The sequence below is a fragment of the Antechinus flavipes genome, chromosome 5 (genome assembly GCF_016432865.1).
Source record: "Antechinus flavipes isolate AdamAnt ecotype Samford, QLD, Australia chromosome 5, AdamAnt_v2, whole genome shotgun sequence".
Taxonomy (NCBI): Eukaryota; Metazoa; Chordata; class Mammalia; order Dasyuromorphia; family Dasyuridae; genus Antechinus; species Antechinus flavipes.
Genome location: NC_067402.1, coordinates 159,974,981 through 159,995,272, shown reverse-complemented (window position 1 = coordinate 159,995,272; position 20,292 = coordinate 159,974,981). Strand labels below are relative to the sequence as shown.

The 20,292-nt window shown below is 33.7% G+C and overlaps 1 protein-coding gene across 1 annotated transcript in view; it reads left to right on the top strand.

Annotated features, from left to right (window-relative positions):
* ELAPOR2 (endosome-lysosome associated apoptosis and autophagy regulator family member 2) overlaps positions 1-20,292 on the top strand; it is a 90,270-nt gene that overhangs the window by 57,095 nt on the left and 12,883 nt on the right. The window contains exons 15-17 of the mRNA XM_052000654.1: positions 1,698-1,794; positions 4,356-4,457; positions 16,683-16,809. Coding sequence (XP_051856614.1) covers positions 1,698-1,794; positions 4,356-4,457; positions 16,683-16,809 — 326 coding nt within the window. The remainder of the gene's footprint in view (positions 1-1,697; positions 1,795-4,355; positions 4,458-16,682; positions 16,810-20,292) is intronic.

The following is a 20,292-nucleotide window of genomic DNA, read 5'->3' as shown; positions in this document are numbered from 1 at the left end:
AAATAATAGTATTTCCAGCTCTCAGTTATGTGTTGTGTGGGAATAAGATTAACATGAATAATTCAGATCCACAGGTAATGTCAGTCCATTATTTTAACCATGATTTTTTTTTGGAGGGACGGTAATTTTCTTTTATATTACAAATAGCAATACTGATTTATGTGATTTTCATCTATGTTCCAGCTCTGCAGTGAATATATGAAAAAGAGGCATTAAAGAAAGATAAGGGAAAACTATGCGCCGAATTACTTTGCCTATGGCTGAGTGGTGCATAACTGTACATTTCAGAAAGTGTCAATTATAGTCTCCTTCCTGGTCCTTTGACCTGAGCATCTTCAGTGCTGAAATTTCTTATCATTTGGACTTTGAAGCTAGGACTTCTTCTGGTGTTCCTCCTAAATCTCTCATTTTCTTCATTGGAACTTGATGCCTTTTCTTCATGTTTGACAATATATACTTTTTCTATCTTTTTCTTTGCATCTATATAAACCTTGTATCCTTTTGGCACTGAGAAGGTTTCTTGAGAAAAAAATGCCCTAAGTGTTTCTTGAGAGTTATTCAAGCTCAGGTTGATGATATTTTATTGATGATTTTTTCACTTTGCAGAAAGAAATATTCCCTTTTCTCTAAGGAATGCCAACACAGAGACATAGGGGAAAAGTAGTCAGGAAAAAAAGAGTAATTACAAAAATAAGCCAAGGAAAGAGTTTAGTGGTAAGGTAGCTAGAGCACTGATCCTAGAATCCGGAAGACCTGAGTTCAAAATCATCTTTTTTAAAAAAATAATACAATGTTATAGAAATTTTGTTTTCCATAAATTAAATAAAAATTAAAAATAAGATAAAAAATTTGGCTTTAGACACTTGCTGTGTGACTGGGTAAGTCACTTAACCTTTTTTGCCTCAATTCCCTCATCTGTAAAATGAGCAAGAGAAAGGAATGGCAAACTCTTGCAATATTTCTGCCAAAAAAATCCTTCACTTGGGGTCATGAAAAATCAGACAGGACTCGAAATGACTAAATAACAATCTCAGTGCAAATGAGCTTGCAATTATTGTATTGGTTTTCATCAAAGAGTACTGAACTTGGAGTCAAGGGATCTGGGTTCAATTCCCAGTTAACTTGGGACAAGTTCCTTCAGTTGGTTGGATCTTGGTTTCCTCTATATAATGAGGAGACTAGACTAGATGAAATCTTTTAAAGTTTCTAGATATATGATGCTCTGTCTCTTTATCTATGGTACTCTGACCACTGTGCATTGTAGGCAAACCTAATTACCTTAAATCTCAGTTTCCTCATCTGTTAAATGAGGGGATTGGAATAGATTAATTTTGATGTCTCTAATTCTAGAGTTATGATTCTATAATGCTGACAAATAATAATTATAATGATGATTATAATAACTAGCATTTCTAGACAAATTTAAGGTTTACAAAATGCTTTTTATTTCTTAATTTGTTTGATCTTCATAACAACCCTGTGAGGTAGGTACTACCCCAATTTGACAGATGAGGAAACAGGCTAAGAGAGGTTAAGTGACTTGCCCACTTATGTAGTAAGTATATAAGGCAGTATTTGAATTCAGGTGTATACAATTAAGGAAGTTTAGATGTCATTCAAATGTATAGATACAAAATAAACCTCATGTTAAGAAACATATTCAATAATTTCTTTCTTCTTTCTAAAAATCGATTTAGGAGTAACTGTTGAAACCACATTGTACAATATCAATGTGAAGGAAGATATGTTCCCAGCTCCATTAAGGCAAATACCTGATGTACATTTCTTTTACAAGTAAGTGGAATCTAATCCTCCTTTGATCACTTTGGAAGTTTAGTCAGGCAAAGGCACCTCGAGTCAAGATTATCTTTTGCCTTTGAAACATGTTCTAAGTATATATTAGCAAGTATGGTGACTATTGTAGAAAATTTGGTTAGAAAGTTTGATCTCAGAAGTTCTTTGGAAGCATTCCCTACTGAATCACCATAGTTGGAAGTATCCTTTTCTTTCAAGATCTGTAAAATATACGGCCTAGATTTGTAGAAGTTCATGCTGAGCATACCTGCATGTGGTATGTCAAACCTTTTAAAAGATAATTGGGGGGCAGCTAGTTGGCGAAGTTGATAGAAGACCAGCCCTGAAGTCAGGGGGACCTGAGTTCAAATCTGGTCTCAGATATTTAACATGTCATAGTTGTGTGACCTTGGGCAAGTCACTTAACCCCAATTGCCTCAGCAAAAACAAACAAAAAACCCCAATAATTGGGAAATGTTTAATAAAATAAATAAAATATAGTGCAACATACGTAAAGTTACTTTGTGATTTTCTAAGTTAATATGCAACTTGCAGAAATCTGTTTCCTATTTGGGTTTGATACTATTGGGCTAGAACAATTGCAATAGCACTTAATGTATTCTTATTTAGGCATATGTTTTACTTCCTTAATGAGACCATAAATAATACAGGAGGTTAGAGATTATATCTTTTACATTTTTATGTCTCCCATAATTCCTTGCCCATATAGGCCATCCCAAATGCTGGAATGCAATATTTAATAATTTAAAATTGTGTCAAAACTTTTGGGGTAACCTGTATTTGGTGCTTGAAATATTTGTTGAATGAAGGAATGAACTAGCAGTCTGAATAATATTATTTAGAGGACTGATAACCATGATTTTTGAAAACATGTATTATAAACTAGGCTACATGTAGCATTAAATAGCTAGGTGGTGCAGTGGATAGAGTGCTATCCTTAGAATCAGAAGGACCTGAGTTCAAATTCTGCCTCAACAACTCATGAACTGTATGAATCACTTAACCTTTTTTTTTTTTTTTTTTTTTTGCTTCAGTTTCTCATCTCTAAAATGAGCTGGAGAAGGAAATGGCAAATTATTTCAGTATATTGTCCAAGAAAAGGCCTAATGGAGTCACAGAGAGTTGGATGTGATCAAAACAGTTCAACAACAACTCTAGTATTGCCCCTAACAAAAGCTCTACTTTAATAAATATGACTTTTATAATTAATATAAAACATGAGCCTATATTGCAATAAAATTTTTTGTGTCCCTTGTAAAGTGCTCAAAAATAGCCTTTTCTTTTAAATAGGAAAGTATGTCAATTGACTAAAATCTTGTTTCAAATAATAATTTGTGCAATAACTTTCTTTGCCATAGAGAATTTCAAAGTAAACTTCAGCCAAAACTCTGTAATCACAAATTACATGGGTGAATGAGAAAAAATCATCTAATCTGCTTTATCACATACACACACACACACACACACACACCCCATTCATATAGAATACAAACATTCACTAAGACACAAAAAACTATAAAGCATCTTTCTATAACATGATAATACAATTCACATATTACCTGCAGTACCAATGTAAGCTAGAGGCAGTGGATAAACTGCTGAGCTTGAAATAGGCCTCAGATATGTAGTACTTGTATGACCTGTGCACCTACCTACCTGCATCCTTCTTTCTACCTCTTGCTCTGGGAACAATAGTCTCACAAATATTGCCACTGACACTTAAAAAGTGTGGAAAACTCTACAACCCTAAAGTACATGCATAATCCCTATGATTATCCAGACAAAAACTTTGTTCCCTGGCCATGATTCCCCTACTTGGGTTGCCTTCTATTCAATAATAAGTTCAAAGAAGGTAGGGACTGTCTTAAGGTCCCTGGGGTTAAACCTAGTAACCAGAATATAGTAGGCATTTAATAAATGCATCTTAATGTTCTGGTTAATTGTGATTTTGCATTTGTTAAATTTTCATTCAGTTCATATTTGATGCCCTATTCATTAATTTTATATTAACTTATCAAATAAGAAAACATACCTTTGCAAACCTTAAAACCCAATGTAAATGCTGGCTACTATTAGAATTATATTTTTGTGTGTATGTGTTGTCTTAACTCAATTTTTCTTGCTGAATTTGCAAGTCTTTGTGTTCTAAAACAAAGTCCCATTGATGGCTCAATTTATTTCATTATTTAATACATTTAAATGATAAAACTTATCAATAAAATAATAGAATAATAAATCTATTTTATATATTATACATTTTTATGTATTTTAAATTATTTTTATTCACTATGAGTCATGTCAAGTGACATGGTATGATTCTATAGTTTGTTTTAACACATTACAAACTCTGGAAGGTCTCCCTAAATCTTAGTGCTTACAGCTGTCAGAGGAGGTCCATGAAAATTAGGGAAAAGCTGAATGAGTGAAGTTTTTCAGTGTTTTATTTGGTCTGGTCAACAGGTGTACAATTGTCACAACTCTTTGTGCCTTTTAAAAAAATTAATATTTGTTTGATTACTTCTCTTTTGACTTTATATTAGGTCTTCCACGGTGACAGCATCCTGCAACAATGGGCGAGTGGCTGTTGTCACTATGAGATGCAATCCCAGCAAACCTGGCCAAGGTGTGATTTCAGTCCCCAGGTATTTATGACTCTGTATGATCACTCTATATTTACATATGTTACAAGGCAGATATTGGCTTCTTATTTCTTCTTGGTTTAATTCTGAGCAGAAAGGGCAAAAAATAGAAAAGAACTCGTGAATGAATGTTTATTTTTAAGAACTTCACTAAATGCTAAATATGAAGACTAGGCTCTTGCCACTAATTGCTCCCTACTTCCCCAAAGACATTTTCTTATTCTGCTTCTTTCACTATGATTATAAAAACTTTCCTCATTATTTTAAGTCTAGAGGCTCCTCATGTAAATCTATTTATTATTAATGTTATTTTTCTTTTTCAAGAGCTATGGACTGGCAATTGGGTTCTAGTCTTAACTTTGCATGCTTTTAGAGGAGGCATTCAGCATTTTTGTTCCTCAATTTTGCTCACCTATTAAAATGAAGAGGGTTAGACTGAATCTCTGAAGTTCTTTTCAATGCTAAAACTCCATGTTTTTGAATAGATATATACATATTTGTGTATATAAAAATAATATCTATTACCTATATCTACATAGTTCAATGCTAAAATTTCACGTATCTTAAAAACCAAGTCAAATCTATAGGAAATTTGTACTACTGTTAATCTAAATTCCTTAGATGTGAGTCAGTCAATAAATACTTTGTGATTTTCTAAGTTAATATGCAACTTGCAAAGATCTGTTTCCTATTTGAGTTTGATATTATTGGGCTAGAACAATTGTGATAGCACTTAATGTATTTAATGTAATAAATATTTGAATTTAATGTATGTAATGTAATAAATAATGTATTTAATGTAATAAGTATTTATTAATAACAAGTATGTGCCAGATACTGTGTTAAGTTTTGAGGATTCAAAGAAATGCAAAAGACTGTCTCTGTTTTTAAGAAACTCACATTCCAGGGGAGAGATTATGCATATATTTATGTATACAACTATGTGTAAACAAACTATATATAGGATAATTAGTAAATAAAAAATAGAGGGAAGACACTAGAATTAGAGGGATTGAGAAAGGCTTTCTATTGGATAAATATTAGAATATAATTGGAAGATTCTTAAAAATATTCATTAAATTATAATAAAGAATGTTGTTCTGCCTTTGTTCATTTGTGTCCAGATCTTCATGACCCTATTTGGGGTTTCCTTGGCAGAGATACTCAAATGGTTTGCCATTTATTTTTCCAATTCATTTTACAGATGAGGAAACTGAGGCAAACAGGGTTAAATGACTTGCCTGGGGTCCCACAGCTAATAAGTATATGAGACCAGATTTGAATTCAGAAAGATGAGTCTTTCTGGCTTCAGGCCAAGCAAAGCCTCTACACACTAAGCCATCTTACTGCTCATAATAAAGAATATTAAATGTGTTTTTTTTTCCCCAAAGCCAATATGTGGCCCAGGAATCCTTATGTAGTGTTTAGGGGATCCTATTTTTATTTGAGTTTGATATTATTATTTTAGATGGTAGGATTTTCACGAACTAGATTGCTTTAATATAGTGTTATGCTGATGGTGATGTTTTTCTTCAGGTTCATGAGCATTAGGGTGAAATAAATGACTTTAGGAGATAGCTAGTTGGTACAATGGTTAGTGCTGAATCTGGAGTCAGGAAGATGATTCAAATATGGCTTCAGATACTTATTAGCTGTGTGACCCTGGCAAGTCACTTAACCCTTTTTGCCTCAGTTACCTTATATGTATAATGATCTGGAAAAGAAAAGGGCAAACCACTCTGGTATCTCTGCCAAGCAAATCCCAAATGGGGTAATGATGAGTTGGACAGTTGGAAAGATAACTTCAGGAAGCAAGAGGTCAGTGATCAGTTCAAGCTATACAATCCATGGTATAATCATACTCTACAGTACTTGCCTCTACCCTCTCATCCTTACATGTTGAGGTTATAGTCACTTTCACTTATTTGAGAATAATGACACCAAATAAGTTTTAGTTAGTTTCACAACACTTTCAGCTTCTTCAAAGTGATAAATTTACTTTAAAAATGAAAAAAATTAAGATTAATTTTGTTTTGAGAATTTTGTGATGGTTTTGGAGATTATTTGGGAAGCCTTTCTGGTTTGTAAAACCAGGCTCAGAAAACACTTATTTATATATTTCAACTAGTCTCATTTAAATCATATTGTTTCCCCAAGTTAAAGTGTAAGCTGCTAGAGATCATGGAGTATCTTGCTTTTTGTGTTTGTGTTCTCCCCCTTTCCCCTGGCTTGCCATGTTATGAGGGCTTAATATGTGTGGTTTTTTTAAAAAAAATTCACTCAGTTATTCATCTAAGAGAAGCTTGGTTTCCCTCTACCAAACACTAAAACAGAAGACACTTTAGGGTATTTGAGTTCTAGCCAGAGAATGTCTATTAAAACAATACTCTAAGAAATTCCTGCAACAAAAGAATGTGCACTTAATCAATAATATTTATTAAGAGTCTGCTCTGTTAGGCATTGGGTCATACAAAAACCAAAATGATTTTATTCTCTGCCATTGAGAATCTTAGAGAAAATTTAAGAGGGAGCTATTAGGTAACAAAATGGATAAAGTGCTGAGCTTGAAATCAGATAGATCCCCGTTCAAATCCAACTCTAGACATTTTTTAGGTATGTGATCTTGGGCAAATCACCTAACTTATTTCTACCTCTGTTTCCTCAACTGTAAAATGGGAATACCAGCAACACATATCTCCCAGGGCTGTTGAAAGATTCACATGAGACTATATTCATAAAACATATGGTAGTGCGAGGCACACAGTAATTACTTAATAAATGTTTGTTTCTTTCTATTGTTCTGGGGTTATACTGTATTCCTAGATAAGTTGTATATACAAAATACAAAGTGATTTTGTTAGTGATGGAAAGATAGAATAGCATATCAGGAGAGGCTCCGTAAAGAGGAAAAATTGGGTTGAGCCTTAGAGGAAGTTAAGGTAGGGGTGAGGAGGAAAACTATTGCAGATGTGAAGGATATAAAGCCCCACAAATAGGATTTCATTTATAGTGAATACCAGGGTTGGCCATTTTGGCTTGCATGAGTAATTCCTCTCTAATATTTAGCTAATGTTATTTCAATTGCAATTTTGAGCTTGTGCCATCATTACCCTAGACCATATTGTTCTTTGAGTCAGATTCAGATTTCTAAAAGTCCTCCTAATGGAAGGGGGAGTCTTGTTGTTCCTAACAGGATGATATCCAGAAACAGACAAATTTTTTTAGTGCTGAGATAGGTTTGTGCTTTGTCATTTAATGACCTACACTCATTATTCCATCTTCCCTCTTGTTCTAGCTTGCAAAAGATTCCATTTCTCTTGGTAGAAAGGCCTAAATGTTAAAAGGAAAATTAGTGCCAATTTCAGCCCCTGGTAAAATCTTCCTTGAGGCTACCTTGTATAAGGCCACAAGAGGGAGCTCAGCTACCAGAATATAGTGGAAACTTGTTGGGAAGCTAGCTGTTGGACTAAGTTTCCCTTTTCATGGACCTCCTCTGACAGCTGTAAGCACTAAGATTCAGGGAGACCTTCCAGAGTTTGTAATGTGTAAAAACAAACTATAGAATCATACCATGTCACTTGACATGATTCATAGTGAATAAAAATAATTTAAAATACATAAAAATGTATAATATATAAAATAGATTTATTATTCTATTATTTTATTGGTAAGTTTTATCATTTAAATGTATTAAATAATGAAATAAATTGAGCCATCAATGGGACTTTGTTTTAGAACACAAAGACTTGCAAATTCAGCAAGAAAAATTGAGTTAAGACAACACATACACGCAAAAATATAATTCTAATAGTAGCCAGCATTTACATTGGGTTTTAAGGTTTGCAAAGGTATGTTTTCTTATTTGATAAGTTAATGTAAAATTAATGAATAGGGCATCAAATATGAACTGAATGAAAATTTAACAAATGCAAAATCACAATTAACCAGAACATTAAGATGCATTTATTAAATGCCTACTATATTCTGGTTACTAGGTTTAACCCCAGGGACCTTAAGACAGTCCCTACCTTCTTTGAACTTATTATTGAATAGAAGGCAACCCAAGTAGGGGAATCATGGCCAGGGAACAAAGTTTTTGTCTGGATAATCATAGGGATTATGCATGTACTTTAGGGTTGTAGAGTTTTCCACACTTTTTAAGTGTCAGTGGTAATATTTGTGAGACTATTTTTCCCAGAGCAAGAGGTAGAAAGAGGGATGCAGGTAGGTAGGTGCACAGGTCATACAAGTACTAAGTATCTGAGGCCTATTTCAAGCTCAGCAGTTTATCCACTGCCTCTAGCTTATATTGGTACTGCAGGTAATATGTGAATTGTATTATCATGTTATAGAAAGATGCTTTATAGTTTTTTGTGTCTTAGTGAATGTTTGTATTCTATATGAACGGTGTGTGTGTGTGTGTAATAAAGCGGTTAGATGATTTTTTCTCATTCACCCACCAAATTAGGAGAGCTCAGCCCCAGGAAATAATAACAAAACCCAGCAACAATGCTAATTTAAAATAAAAATTAGCATTTATATGGCACTTTAAGGCTGGGAAAGTACTTCACTTATATTTTGTCATTTTATCCTTAACTCTAGAAAGTAGTGATACTATTTCCATTTTATAGATGGGAAAACTGAGTTATTCAGTGGTTAAATAACCTGCCTACAATCATTTTGCTAAGGTCTGAGGCCATAGGATTCTGCATATACTTTGTTATCTCGTTGACAAAGCTAAAGGATTAACTTCCTGGGGTTTGTATTCACAGAAGAGGGAAAAATAGGTATGGTTACTAGAAGTTAAGATAGGTGATCTTGGTTCATAGGTTCACACTCTTCCTGGTGGGAAAGGAATTAGAGAATACTCTCTTCCTATAACATGATACTATGACTCACATATTACCTACAGTATCAATGTAAGCTAGAGACAGTGGACAAAGTACTGGGCTTGGAAGAAGCCTCAGATACTTACTATTTGAGTGATGTTAGGTGAATTAGTTGATCTCTTTTTGCATTAGCTTCTCCAGCCATGAAATGGGGATTATAATTGAACTGATATCATAGAGGTAGGAATAAAGAGATAATATTTTGTTGTGAAGAACAAATAAGATATCTGTAGTACACATAACACAGTGCCTGGCACATAGTAAACACTATATAAATTCTTTGCCCTCCTTCCTTCACTTAAACCACCAGGTTCTTTCCTGGGGGAATATGACTTGTACAGATGCGAAGGACAGAGTAGAAAGAGCAAAGTATAGAGATTGAAGTTGAGTCTGGGTCCTAGGTCTCTGGAATTAGTACTAGGTTTCAGCTTAATGGCAACTGGGGATACCAGGAAGGCTGTGGCTCCCAAGAATGGTTACTTCTTGACTTTTGTTCAAAAGTACTACATTGGGTCAGAGAGGGATGCAAAGGCTTTCAAGGACATAGCAGAAAAGCTGTGGATAGAGAGGGCCAGGTAATAGCTAGAATATAAAGAAACTATTTGAAGCCTATATTGTGCATCAGGATTTCAAATTTGGCTCTTGCTGGTTTAACAATTTTATTTTTGTTAACTGTGAAGGTTCCTAGGAGCCTGTCTTGTATATCTGCCTGTTCTGGGGTTCTTAATTTGGAGTCTGTGAACTTAAAAATTTTTTTTATATCTGTATTTCAATATAATTGGTTCCCTTTGAAATCTTATGTTTTTTTTTTTTTTTAATGCATTATTCTGGGAAGGGGCCTAAAGACTTCAGCAGACTTTCAAAAGAGACCCTGACACCAAAAAAAGATTAAAAACTGTTGGGAAAAATCTACCATTTGATAGTCTAGAGAGTTATTCTCTATTTTTTCTCTGTTTTTTCTAGGAGGAGGAAGTATTTCTTACCCAGTTATTTAAATAAAGCCCCAAGATGATGGGGGCAGGATTAGTTTTGACAATGAAGTTCCCAAATAAGGAAATTGATAATAAAGTTGTATGTGCCTATATCCTCCCATCTATATGTCAGCATCTAATATGCTGGATAGGAGAAGCATATGCTAATAATAAATCCCCTGAGAATAGAAAATTTATATCATTGTTAGTCAGCATAGCCTTCTATTGAGAACCTTAGATTCCTGGAAAATCTGTGCTTCTAATACCTAATGTAGAATAAAGGCTTGAGATAATAGTAATAACATACTTGTGCTGGACTGGGCATCCTGGTTCACAGAGATAAAACGTTATAAACAGAATTAAAATCTTGTAAGCATATGCTTGCTAAAAATAGGATATGCTTCACCAAAAACTGAGCAAAAATTTTATAATTTCATTGTTGTGAAATCAAGAGAATTTCTAATGACTTCAACAATTACTTAGCTCATATTTTACTTTATTGTCTCTGATTTTTAAATTTTTGTATTTAAATTTCAAAAATGATTTCATAATCTAAACTTAATTTAGGCTTGGTCAATAGAAAATATTTCCTCAAACAATCTTTTTCAAATGCATTACAATAATATTTCCTGTTACAACTCCAACCCCTTAATTCTTTCTCCAATCTACAAGTTTTCTTATCAACACTTATAATTTTGGAATATTAGAGCAATATAGTTACATCCCAAATATTCCCCATATTTGTTTGGCAAAGTTTTTCATACCCATAGAGATATTTATACCGTGTTAGGAGCCACCTCGAGAAATTATAAAAGAAATTGTATTGGCAGTTGCATTTCCACTATTATTTATAGGAAGTATAGATACTTGAAAGAAACAATAGTTAGGAATTACACAATTTAGCCAAACCTCCATTTTATATTTTATGTTAGGTTGTTTTTTTTTTTTTTTTTTTTTTTTGGTTGCTGGTATTCTTGCTGTGTTTAGTATCTTTATATATTGTGTATGTCTTCTAATTTCCTATTCCTTTGTGTTTCCTACCTCAATCCATAAGGACGTTCTTCCTTGTTTGGATTTTTTTCTCAAAATCATAGCCATAGAAACAGACATCTTTATTTCAGGTCTAAAACTTTGTTGGATTATGCCAGTATGGTAATAGATATGTGAATTCATTAATGTGCTTACTCTCTCAAGCAGTGCAGATATCAATTCAGTCATACCTGCCCATCTTGGGTGTATCTTTATGGAGGACAATCCATTTTATTAGTAGAATGAAATAACTGACCAGATGTTAAACTACTTTCAGTTCCAGAGTCTCATTTAAAGTGAATTTTACCAAGGAAAGGCATTAAATCACTGTAGTATTTTGACATTTAATTGTAACTTCAAAAGTTTCAATAAAAGCAATTTTTGGATTTTTTCCCCTTGCAATCACTCCAGTTACTACATTCTTTTTGGGGAAAGAAAAGATTATGATCACCCTTTTCATTTCTTTTGTGCTTTTCAGTTTTTGCATTTGTTCCATTTTATCTTCATAAGAGCCTTGTCTAGTAGGGTAGATATAATTTTCCAATTATTAGATGACAAAACTGAGATACTGAATTTGCAACTTGCCGAGGGTCATATTGCAGATTAGAAACTGAACCAAAACAAATAATCCAGTCTCCTAACTCCTAATTTATTCTCTTTGTAATGTTAATCACATAGATTCTATTTTTGTATTGTTGAATTCCTTAAAAAATCAACCTACCAATCAACCTGATTTGTTCTTTAGCTTTCCTATAGCAGACAACCATTTTGATTTTTCAACACTAAAGTCTTCCTGTGATTCCTTACCTTGGTGTAAAGGTTATGATGATGGAGTATATACTCTGATCTTACTAAGTTCAAAGGGCTTCAAAATACAGATCTTGGAATGGATTGTATTTCCTTATGAGGACTTATCTAGCTAAGTTTGATCTAAATGAATTTTTCCAGTTTGGAATGTGGGCAGCCCATCTATCTATGTGTGATGTGATCTCACCTTCTACATTGATGAAATCATTTAAACATTAGTGTCATGAGAATCATTTAAGTATAGGGCCCAGCAATTATCACAATGTCTGATACATAGAAAATGCTAAATAAATGTTGTAAGCATAGTGTAGGGAGGAGATCAAACAAGGGATCATGCATATCCATTTACAAAATAGATTGAAAAGATAAATTAATCAGCCCATATTTATTTAGTACCTACTATGTACCACATGTGTTAGACATTTGGAATATCTGTTCTTGAGGAGCTTACATTCTAATGGGGAAGACTAAATGTAATTAAGACCTACTGTTAGGAGGAGGACACAAGCAGCTGAGGAGACAAAATAATTCATGTAGTAGTGTGATGACCGATATTTAAAATCAGCTGGGGTCAGGAATTCAGGTTAAGGGAAAAACCTTCAATCTTCATTCTTTTTGAGGTGAAGGGGGATTGCGATAGCAATATGGGCAGCTGTGACAGGAAGCCAGCCAGCAGAGGTGAAGGGGGACTGCAGGTGAAGAGGGGTCGCGATAGCAATGTGAGCAGCTGTGTCAAGAAACCAGCCAGCAGTCTCTCTTTCTGCTTTCTTCTCCGCCCCCTGACCTCCATCCACCAAAATCATCATTTCCTATGCAACACATCAGGACTTGCACAAAGAGTGGGCGGGGGCCATTCTTTCTCCAAGCATATATATTAATAGAGTATGGTACAATTACTATTTAGCCTCACGTGCTTGGGACCTCAGTGCATCAACTGGCGCCTTAGCCCATTACATAGTAGGAAGCATTGGAGCTGAGTCTTAAAGGATCCTAAGGATTTTAGGAGATGAAGGGATTCTAGGAATAGGTACTATCAGTGCAAACATAGAAATAGGAAAGAGGAAATGAATTGCTTTTTAAAGAGAAAATCACTTCCTATAAATATGAAATATTATCACTTCAAGAAATGTTGTCATTTGGTTATTCAAAATCAAACAGATTTTATCTGCCAAGAGCTGAGAAATGGAAGCTGATTATTATAATAATTTTTATCCATTGAATTTACTTTTTTAGTGTTTTCCCTCCCATTGAACCACCAAGACTCTGAAGTCCTGAATTTCACATTCTGATCATAATTCCTTCTCTCTTTATCTCTCTTACTTCTTTTTCACTTCTCCATATCGTGACCTTTGGTTTTTCAAGTTTCTCTCTGCTTTCCCCAGCTGATTAACCTTTCATGGTTTCACTTTTCTCCTTTCACAGTCTTGATTTTATTGTTATCAGTTTCAATCATTTCACTAATATGGACTCCTCCGTCATTGGATCCCAGCCTCCTTTAATAGCCTATTGTTTCCACCCTGCTAATTCTTCTCCTCATCTTCCTTTTCCTGTTCTCTTCTTTTTTGCATTTACCTTATAATTTTTTTTTCAATAATGGATAATTCTAACATACTTGTTCAAGTCATAGGGCAACATTTAATACAATGGAAACTCCTTGAATAAAGAGATTTTTCATTTTAATGATTATATCCCAGGTGTCTTGTGTTGTCTCTAAAAATATTTGTGCCTTGCACATAGTAAAACTAAATAAATGATTATTGAAAAATTAAACAAATGAATTATAATTCATGTTGTAAAGTCACGATTAAGTAAAACAACAAAAGCAAAACAACATTATTAGCAGTGATGTTCTGTTAGTTGAGTTTTGGTCTGTATTCTAATTCTTAATCGTATCAGTTTTTTTCCTAGTATTAAGTTACTCAAATTTGTTGGAAGAAATCTCAATCTGCATATTTGAGGGGGTTCTCTCTTTTTGTCTTCCTCTCTTACTTATTGTTCTTTTTCAATTCTCCTTTGCTGAATTATCATATATATCATCTACCCTAAATGTGTTGATCCCAAGACTCTGCCCTAACTACTATCAAACAATCCATTTATTGATATCTGATAAGCTCCTCTTTAACACTCCTTACAGTAACTGGTCAATATTTTCTTCCTGTACTCCTAACTTTGCTCTGTAATCCCTTCTCTTTTTGAAGAAGTCCATGTTTCCTACCACAGTAAGAAAATTTAGGCCATCTCTGATGGGTTCTCTTGTATCTCCTCTTTTGCATCTTATACCTTTTATTTTTGTCCAACCCTCTTTCTTCCTTTCATTTAGTTCCAGAGTATTCTTTATAAAAGCTAACTGTTTCTCTGGTGCCCTCTTTCCCCCATTAATTATTGTCTTTTCTGGAGTTTTGTTTTACTGATTATTCTTTTCTTTGTCTCTTATCCTCTCTTATCTTCAGTATTTCACCTTTTAATGAGTATCTCCCTTCTGCTTACAAATATGTTCAGTTTTTCCTATCCAAAATTAAAAAATAAAGCCAAACAAACCCTTCTCTTTACCTTGAGACTCTGTTGTTATTCAGTAAATATATAATTAATAAATATTTGCTAAATACTACCTACCAGACACTGATTTTTGTGTGGTAATACAAAGAGAAGTGAAAATAAAATTTCCGTGTTGAAGGAGCTTAAAATCTATCAGAGTGACACAGTGTGCACATGAATAAATGTGTGAACATATATATGCATATATTTATAAACATATATATACACACAACAGATGTAACAAAAATTTTGGTGTAGGGAAAGCATGAGCAGTTGTGGGAAGTACTTTAAGTATAAGATGGTATGTGATCTTTGAAGGAAATTAGGAATTTCTGACAAACAACTACATACAAAGACATTGGAGATGAGAAGTGGAGAATATCTATAAGGAATATGTGGATGATGGATGTGTGGGTGGTTTTGTACAATTATGTGTGTTCATATAAATATATATATATAGTATGTATATATATGTATGTATATATGTACATGTACATATATACTGTGTTATTTAGGTATATTAATTTATATATGTATAAATATATAGGTATATATGTATGTATATATATATGTGTGTGTGTATATATATATATGTATAAAATGCATGCATGTGCACATATACATGTATATACAGAAGAGAAGAGGATCTAAGGTAGAGCCTTAGCATCAACCCACATTTTGGATATATGATATATGTGATGGTTCAGCAAAGGAGATTGAAAAAGAACAATCAGAAAGAGAGAAAGACAAAAAGAGAGAACTTACTCAACTATTCCTTTTCTCTCCTTCCTTTCCTGGCTAAATTTTTCTTAGTATACTCACTATTCTTTACTTCCTAGCCAAGTTCTTATTTCCTATGCTTCAGAGGAAAGTTAACTTTTGTTTCCATCCATTTATTCAAACTATTCAGACTCCATGATTACCAATGACGTTCTTATCACCAACTTCAATGGATTCTTATTTGTAGTCTTGTTTTTTGACTTACAGAGGCATCATATCACCCAGTTGATTCTTTACTCATTCTAGATATTTTCTTCTTCCTTGAATTCCATGACATTCCCTATTCTCTTCTGTCTAAATGTTTTTTCCTTAATTTTCTTTTATACTGGTTCATCTTCATCCTCTTTCTCTCAATTATATTCAGATCTCTTTTCTTTCACCATTCTCTTCCTTGTCCATTTCATTCATTCTTATGACTTTGACTGTCACATCTCATTTAGGAGTGTGTGTTTGTGTGTGTGTAATCCTGGCCAAATCACTTGATTCATTATTAATATATACATATTGAATTACCTAATGGACAAGATTTCTACTTGGATCTTAAGTTCCATCTATCTTCAAACTGAACTTAATGGCTTCCTTCCTCCAAAACTTTCCTTCTCTATAGACTTTATTTAGATGGAGATTTAAAAAGGCTGGAAACTTGGCATTAAGCACTGAAAGAAGAAAATGGTTTCCCAGGTTTCAATGAATTTATGACTAAACCAGGTACTTCCACAAAATTGGTACAGAAAATAAAAGGGATTGAATTTTTAGAATTGTGGCTCTGTCATTTCTATCCTTGTGACTTTGGACCAAGTCATTCATCCTCTCAGCTTTCATTTCTTCATAAGGAGTTTAGACTCGACAATTTCTGACTTTGTATGTAAGAAGTTCTTTTCAAAGGGCTTCTTTTTAATTAAAAAAATTATATATGTATTATATATATGCATGCAATTTGATTTAACATTTCTCCCCACAAATATAACAAATGAACAATAAACAGAATATTCAAAGCCTTTTTTTTCCTATTCTGTCTGTGTGATCCTGGGGATGAGACTGAAACTATCTATACCCAAGTTGATTCACCTAAAAATTGGTACAATTATGGACCTTTAAGTTAGGGATTATTTTTTTCTCTGTATCTCTGGTGACTAGCATGGTGCTTATTAAATGCTTCTAGGTTGAACACAAGTCTGTTCATATAATCTCCTTCAGAAACTGTTTCTCTTCTTTAGCACATGTCCAGCGGGCACCTGTGATGGCTGTACATTCTATTTCCTGTGGGAGAGTGCTGAAGCTTGTCCTTTGTGTACAGAGCATGACTACCATGAGATCGAAGGAGCCTGTAAGAGAGGATTTCAGGTATGGGATATAGTAATGAAACCGGAGTATTCAAGGAAGTTTGCTCGTGGACTTCTGTATTGTAAGACTAACCTAAGTATAAGAAATGCATTTGTATTTTAGAGATAGAGCTTCCTGGTTTAGCTATCGGGTTGAAAGCTTATTCATAACTTAATAAGATTTGAATATATTTTTAAGTAAAATGTGTTGCTTTCAGCTACAAAATAGCTGATGTGCTAAGGAAGTAGAGGTGTACACTAGGAAAGGAAAACAATTCTGACAAATGGAACAGTAGTTATACATTTTTATTGCCAAAGGGTAAACATTGATGCTATTAAAATGAAATATGACTTGCACGATACAATTGGATGATCAACTCAATAAAGATGAGGGACTGACCTGACCCAATTATTATGCTTAACATTTAATGTTCCTTTAAAGATTGTATAGGCAGGTGGTTTTTAAAAAAATTATTATTATAGCTTTTTTACTGATAGAACATATGCCTGGGTAATTTTTCAACATTGTCCCTTCCAATCACTTCTATTCCAACTTTTCCTTCCTTCCCACCATCCCTTCCCCTAGATGGAAGGCAGTCTTAAACATGTTAAACATGTTATAGTATATCCTAGATACAATATATATTTATATTTATAGATACAAGTATATATTTATACAGTTCTCTTGTTGCACAAGAAAAATCGGATTTAGAAAAGTAAAAATAAACTGGGAAGAAAAACAAAAATGCAAATAGTCCACATTCATTTCCCAGTGTTCTTTCTCTGGGTGTAGCTGGTTCTATTCACTACTGATCAATTGGAACTGAATTGGATCATCTCATTGTTGAAGATAGCCACGTCCATCAGAATTGATCCTCATATAGTATTGTTGTTGAAGTATATAATGATCTCCTGATTCTGCTCATTTCACTTAGCATCAGTTCATGTAAGTCTCTCCAGGCCTCTCTGAAATCATCCTGCTGGTCATTTCTTACAGAACGATAATATTCCATAACATTCATATACCACCATTTATTTAGCCATTCTTTAATTGATGGGCATCCACTAGTTTCCAGTGTTTTGGCACATACAGGGCCCTTTCCCTTCTTTAGTATCTCTTTGGAATATAAGCCCAGTAGTAGCACTGCTGGATCAAAGTATATGCACAATTTGATAACTTTTTGAGCATAGTTCCAAATTGCTCTCCAGAATGGCTGGATCCATTCACAGTTCCACCAACAATGCATCAGTGTGGTTTTCCTGTATCTCCTCCAACATTTGTCATTATCTTTTCCTGTTATCTTAACCAATCTGACAGGTGTGAAGTGGTATCTCAGAGTTTTCTTAATTTGCATTTCTCTGATCAATAGTGATTTGGAACACCCTTTCATATGATTAGAAATAGTTTCAATTTCTTCATCTGAAAATTATCTGTTCATATCCTTTGATCATTTATCAATTGGAGAATGGCTTGATTTCTTATAAATTAGAGTCAATTCTCTATATATTTTGGAAATGAGGCCTTTATCAGAACTTTTAACTGGAAAAATGTTTTCCCAATTTATTGCTTCCCTTATAATCTTGTCTGCATTAGTTTTGTTTGTACAAAAGCTTTTTAACTTGATATAATCAAAATTTTCTATTTTTCGATCTCTAGTTCTTCTTTGGTCACAAATTCCTTCCTTCTCCACAAAGTCTGAGAGGGAAACTCTCCTATGTTCTTCTAATTTATAATCTCATTCTTTATGCCTAAATCATGAATCCACTTTGATCTTATCTTAGTGTATGGTATTAAGTGTGGGTCCATTAGGCTGGAGTTTTTAATATTCTTAAGGGAGATGTAGGGAAAAAATGTACATGCTGTACACACACACACACACACACACACACACACACACACACACACTTATATTGATCCATTCTCTCCCAGTACATGAATAAGTACAAATTGTGGGGTTTTTTTGGTTACTTGTCTACCCTGAATTGTTATTTCCATGGTTATGGCTAATGTTGTCTATTTGCAAGTTGGATATGATGGCAAATAAGTCAAAGTTAATACATTTTAGTGAATATTTCGTTAGAGGGAATATTTTGGTTTTGAAGATGGAAAAAACAAAACCTATAGAAAAAATAGCATAGTAAATTGTCTTGAGACAATTTTCCCCAAGTAATGGCAGCATAATAGGATGAAAAAGATAATATCCCACTAAGAGCAACAGCTTTTTGGCATTCTATAAAAATTAGCACAACTATTGATTCCCAGGATGTGAAACTCTTGTCCAGAACCTAGCCACAAGACATGTTACAAGATCTGAATCAAATTAATCTTCATCTTACCATAAATTAAACCAGAAGACAAAAGGAAATGAAAATTTTAAGAAGTATGGCTTAAAGGTTCACATTGAAGCAAAGTAAAGAGTTGATGGCACTGATTTTATTATGCATTCAAGGTATGGTTTCATGGGTAAATTGGTCAGCACATATTGCAGTGTTCATGATAAGCATTCACAAAAAGATCAACATGAGAATATTTGAAGCCAACAGATGTGTGAACATCTGTTATAGAGAATAAGAAGGTAGAGAAATTCTGCAAGCAACTTAAGACCCTCCCCTCCCAACAAATGAATGACATATACTTTAATATCTAGTGACTTTATTGCAAACAGAGTGCACAGGAGAAGGTGCCAAAAATATGTTGGGAAACATAATTCAATAGTAGGAAATAAGACAGATCAAAGGATATATAGACTATACAGAAACACCATGCTTTTATGTCATGAATATTTTCTTTAAAAAGAGATTCAGAAGGCCCCAGACATGATAAACTTTAAGTGATATCTCAAAAGGTGACAATGATAGTATCTGATAAAACAAGAACTAACTGCTTAGCAATGTGGGAGAAATTCCAGAATCCTTATCTTTGGGTAGTCAGATAATACAACTTTTCAGAGAAAATAAATGACCACATTTAAATGGAGTAAAAAAAAATGAAGGGGCTAGTGCAACTGAAGCACCCTAAACCAGTTAAATAAGTTTATAGTGAAAAGTGGAAGTTGTTGATGATGTTTGCTCTGTTCTTTCCTTTCCATGTGAACGTGGCTTAGTCTCCCTTAGTTTCTTTAATTTTCTTAATTCTCTTAATTTCTTTAAGAGATAAATAAAAGGCTTGGACTAGGTGACCTCTTAGTCCCTTCCCGCTTTCAGTCTCTTTGTATGATGTTCTTACTTCCATTATCTGCTGACTGTTATCCTTTATTAGAAAAGCTTAATTGATGGTAGGATTTGCAGTTAAATGGACAAGAATAACATTAGGTGAGAAGGCATAGTTCATTTGGGTTCTAAAATTGTTGTTCTTTATCTTTCATTTTTGAAGAGGACCACCCACTCATATTAGGAGGGTGATATCTTGGCTTACAAGTGAATTGGATTTAAATGAAGCATAGTTGTACAAACTCATTAGCCTCATTCTTCTCCAGAATCATGGGAATTCAATGTCAAGACAGAA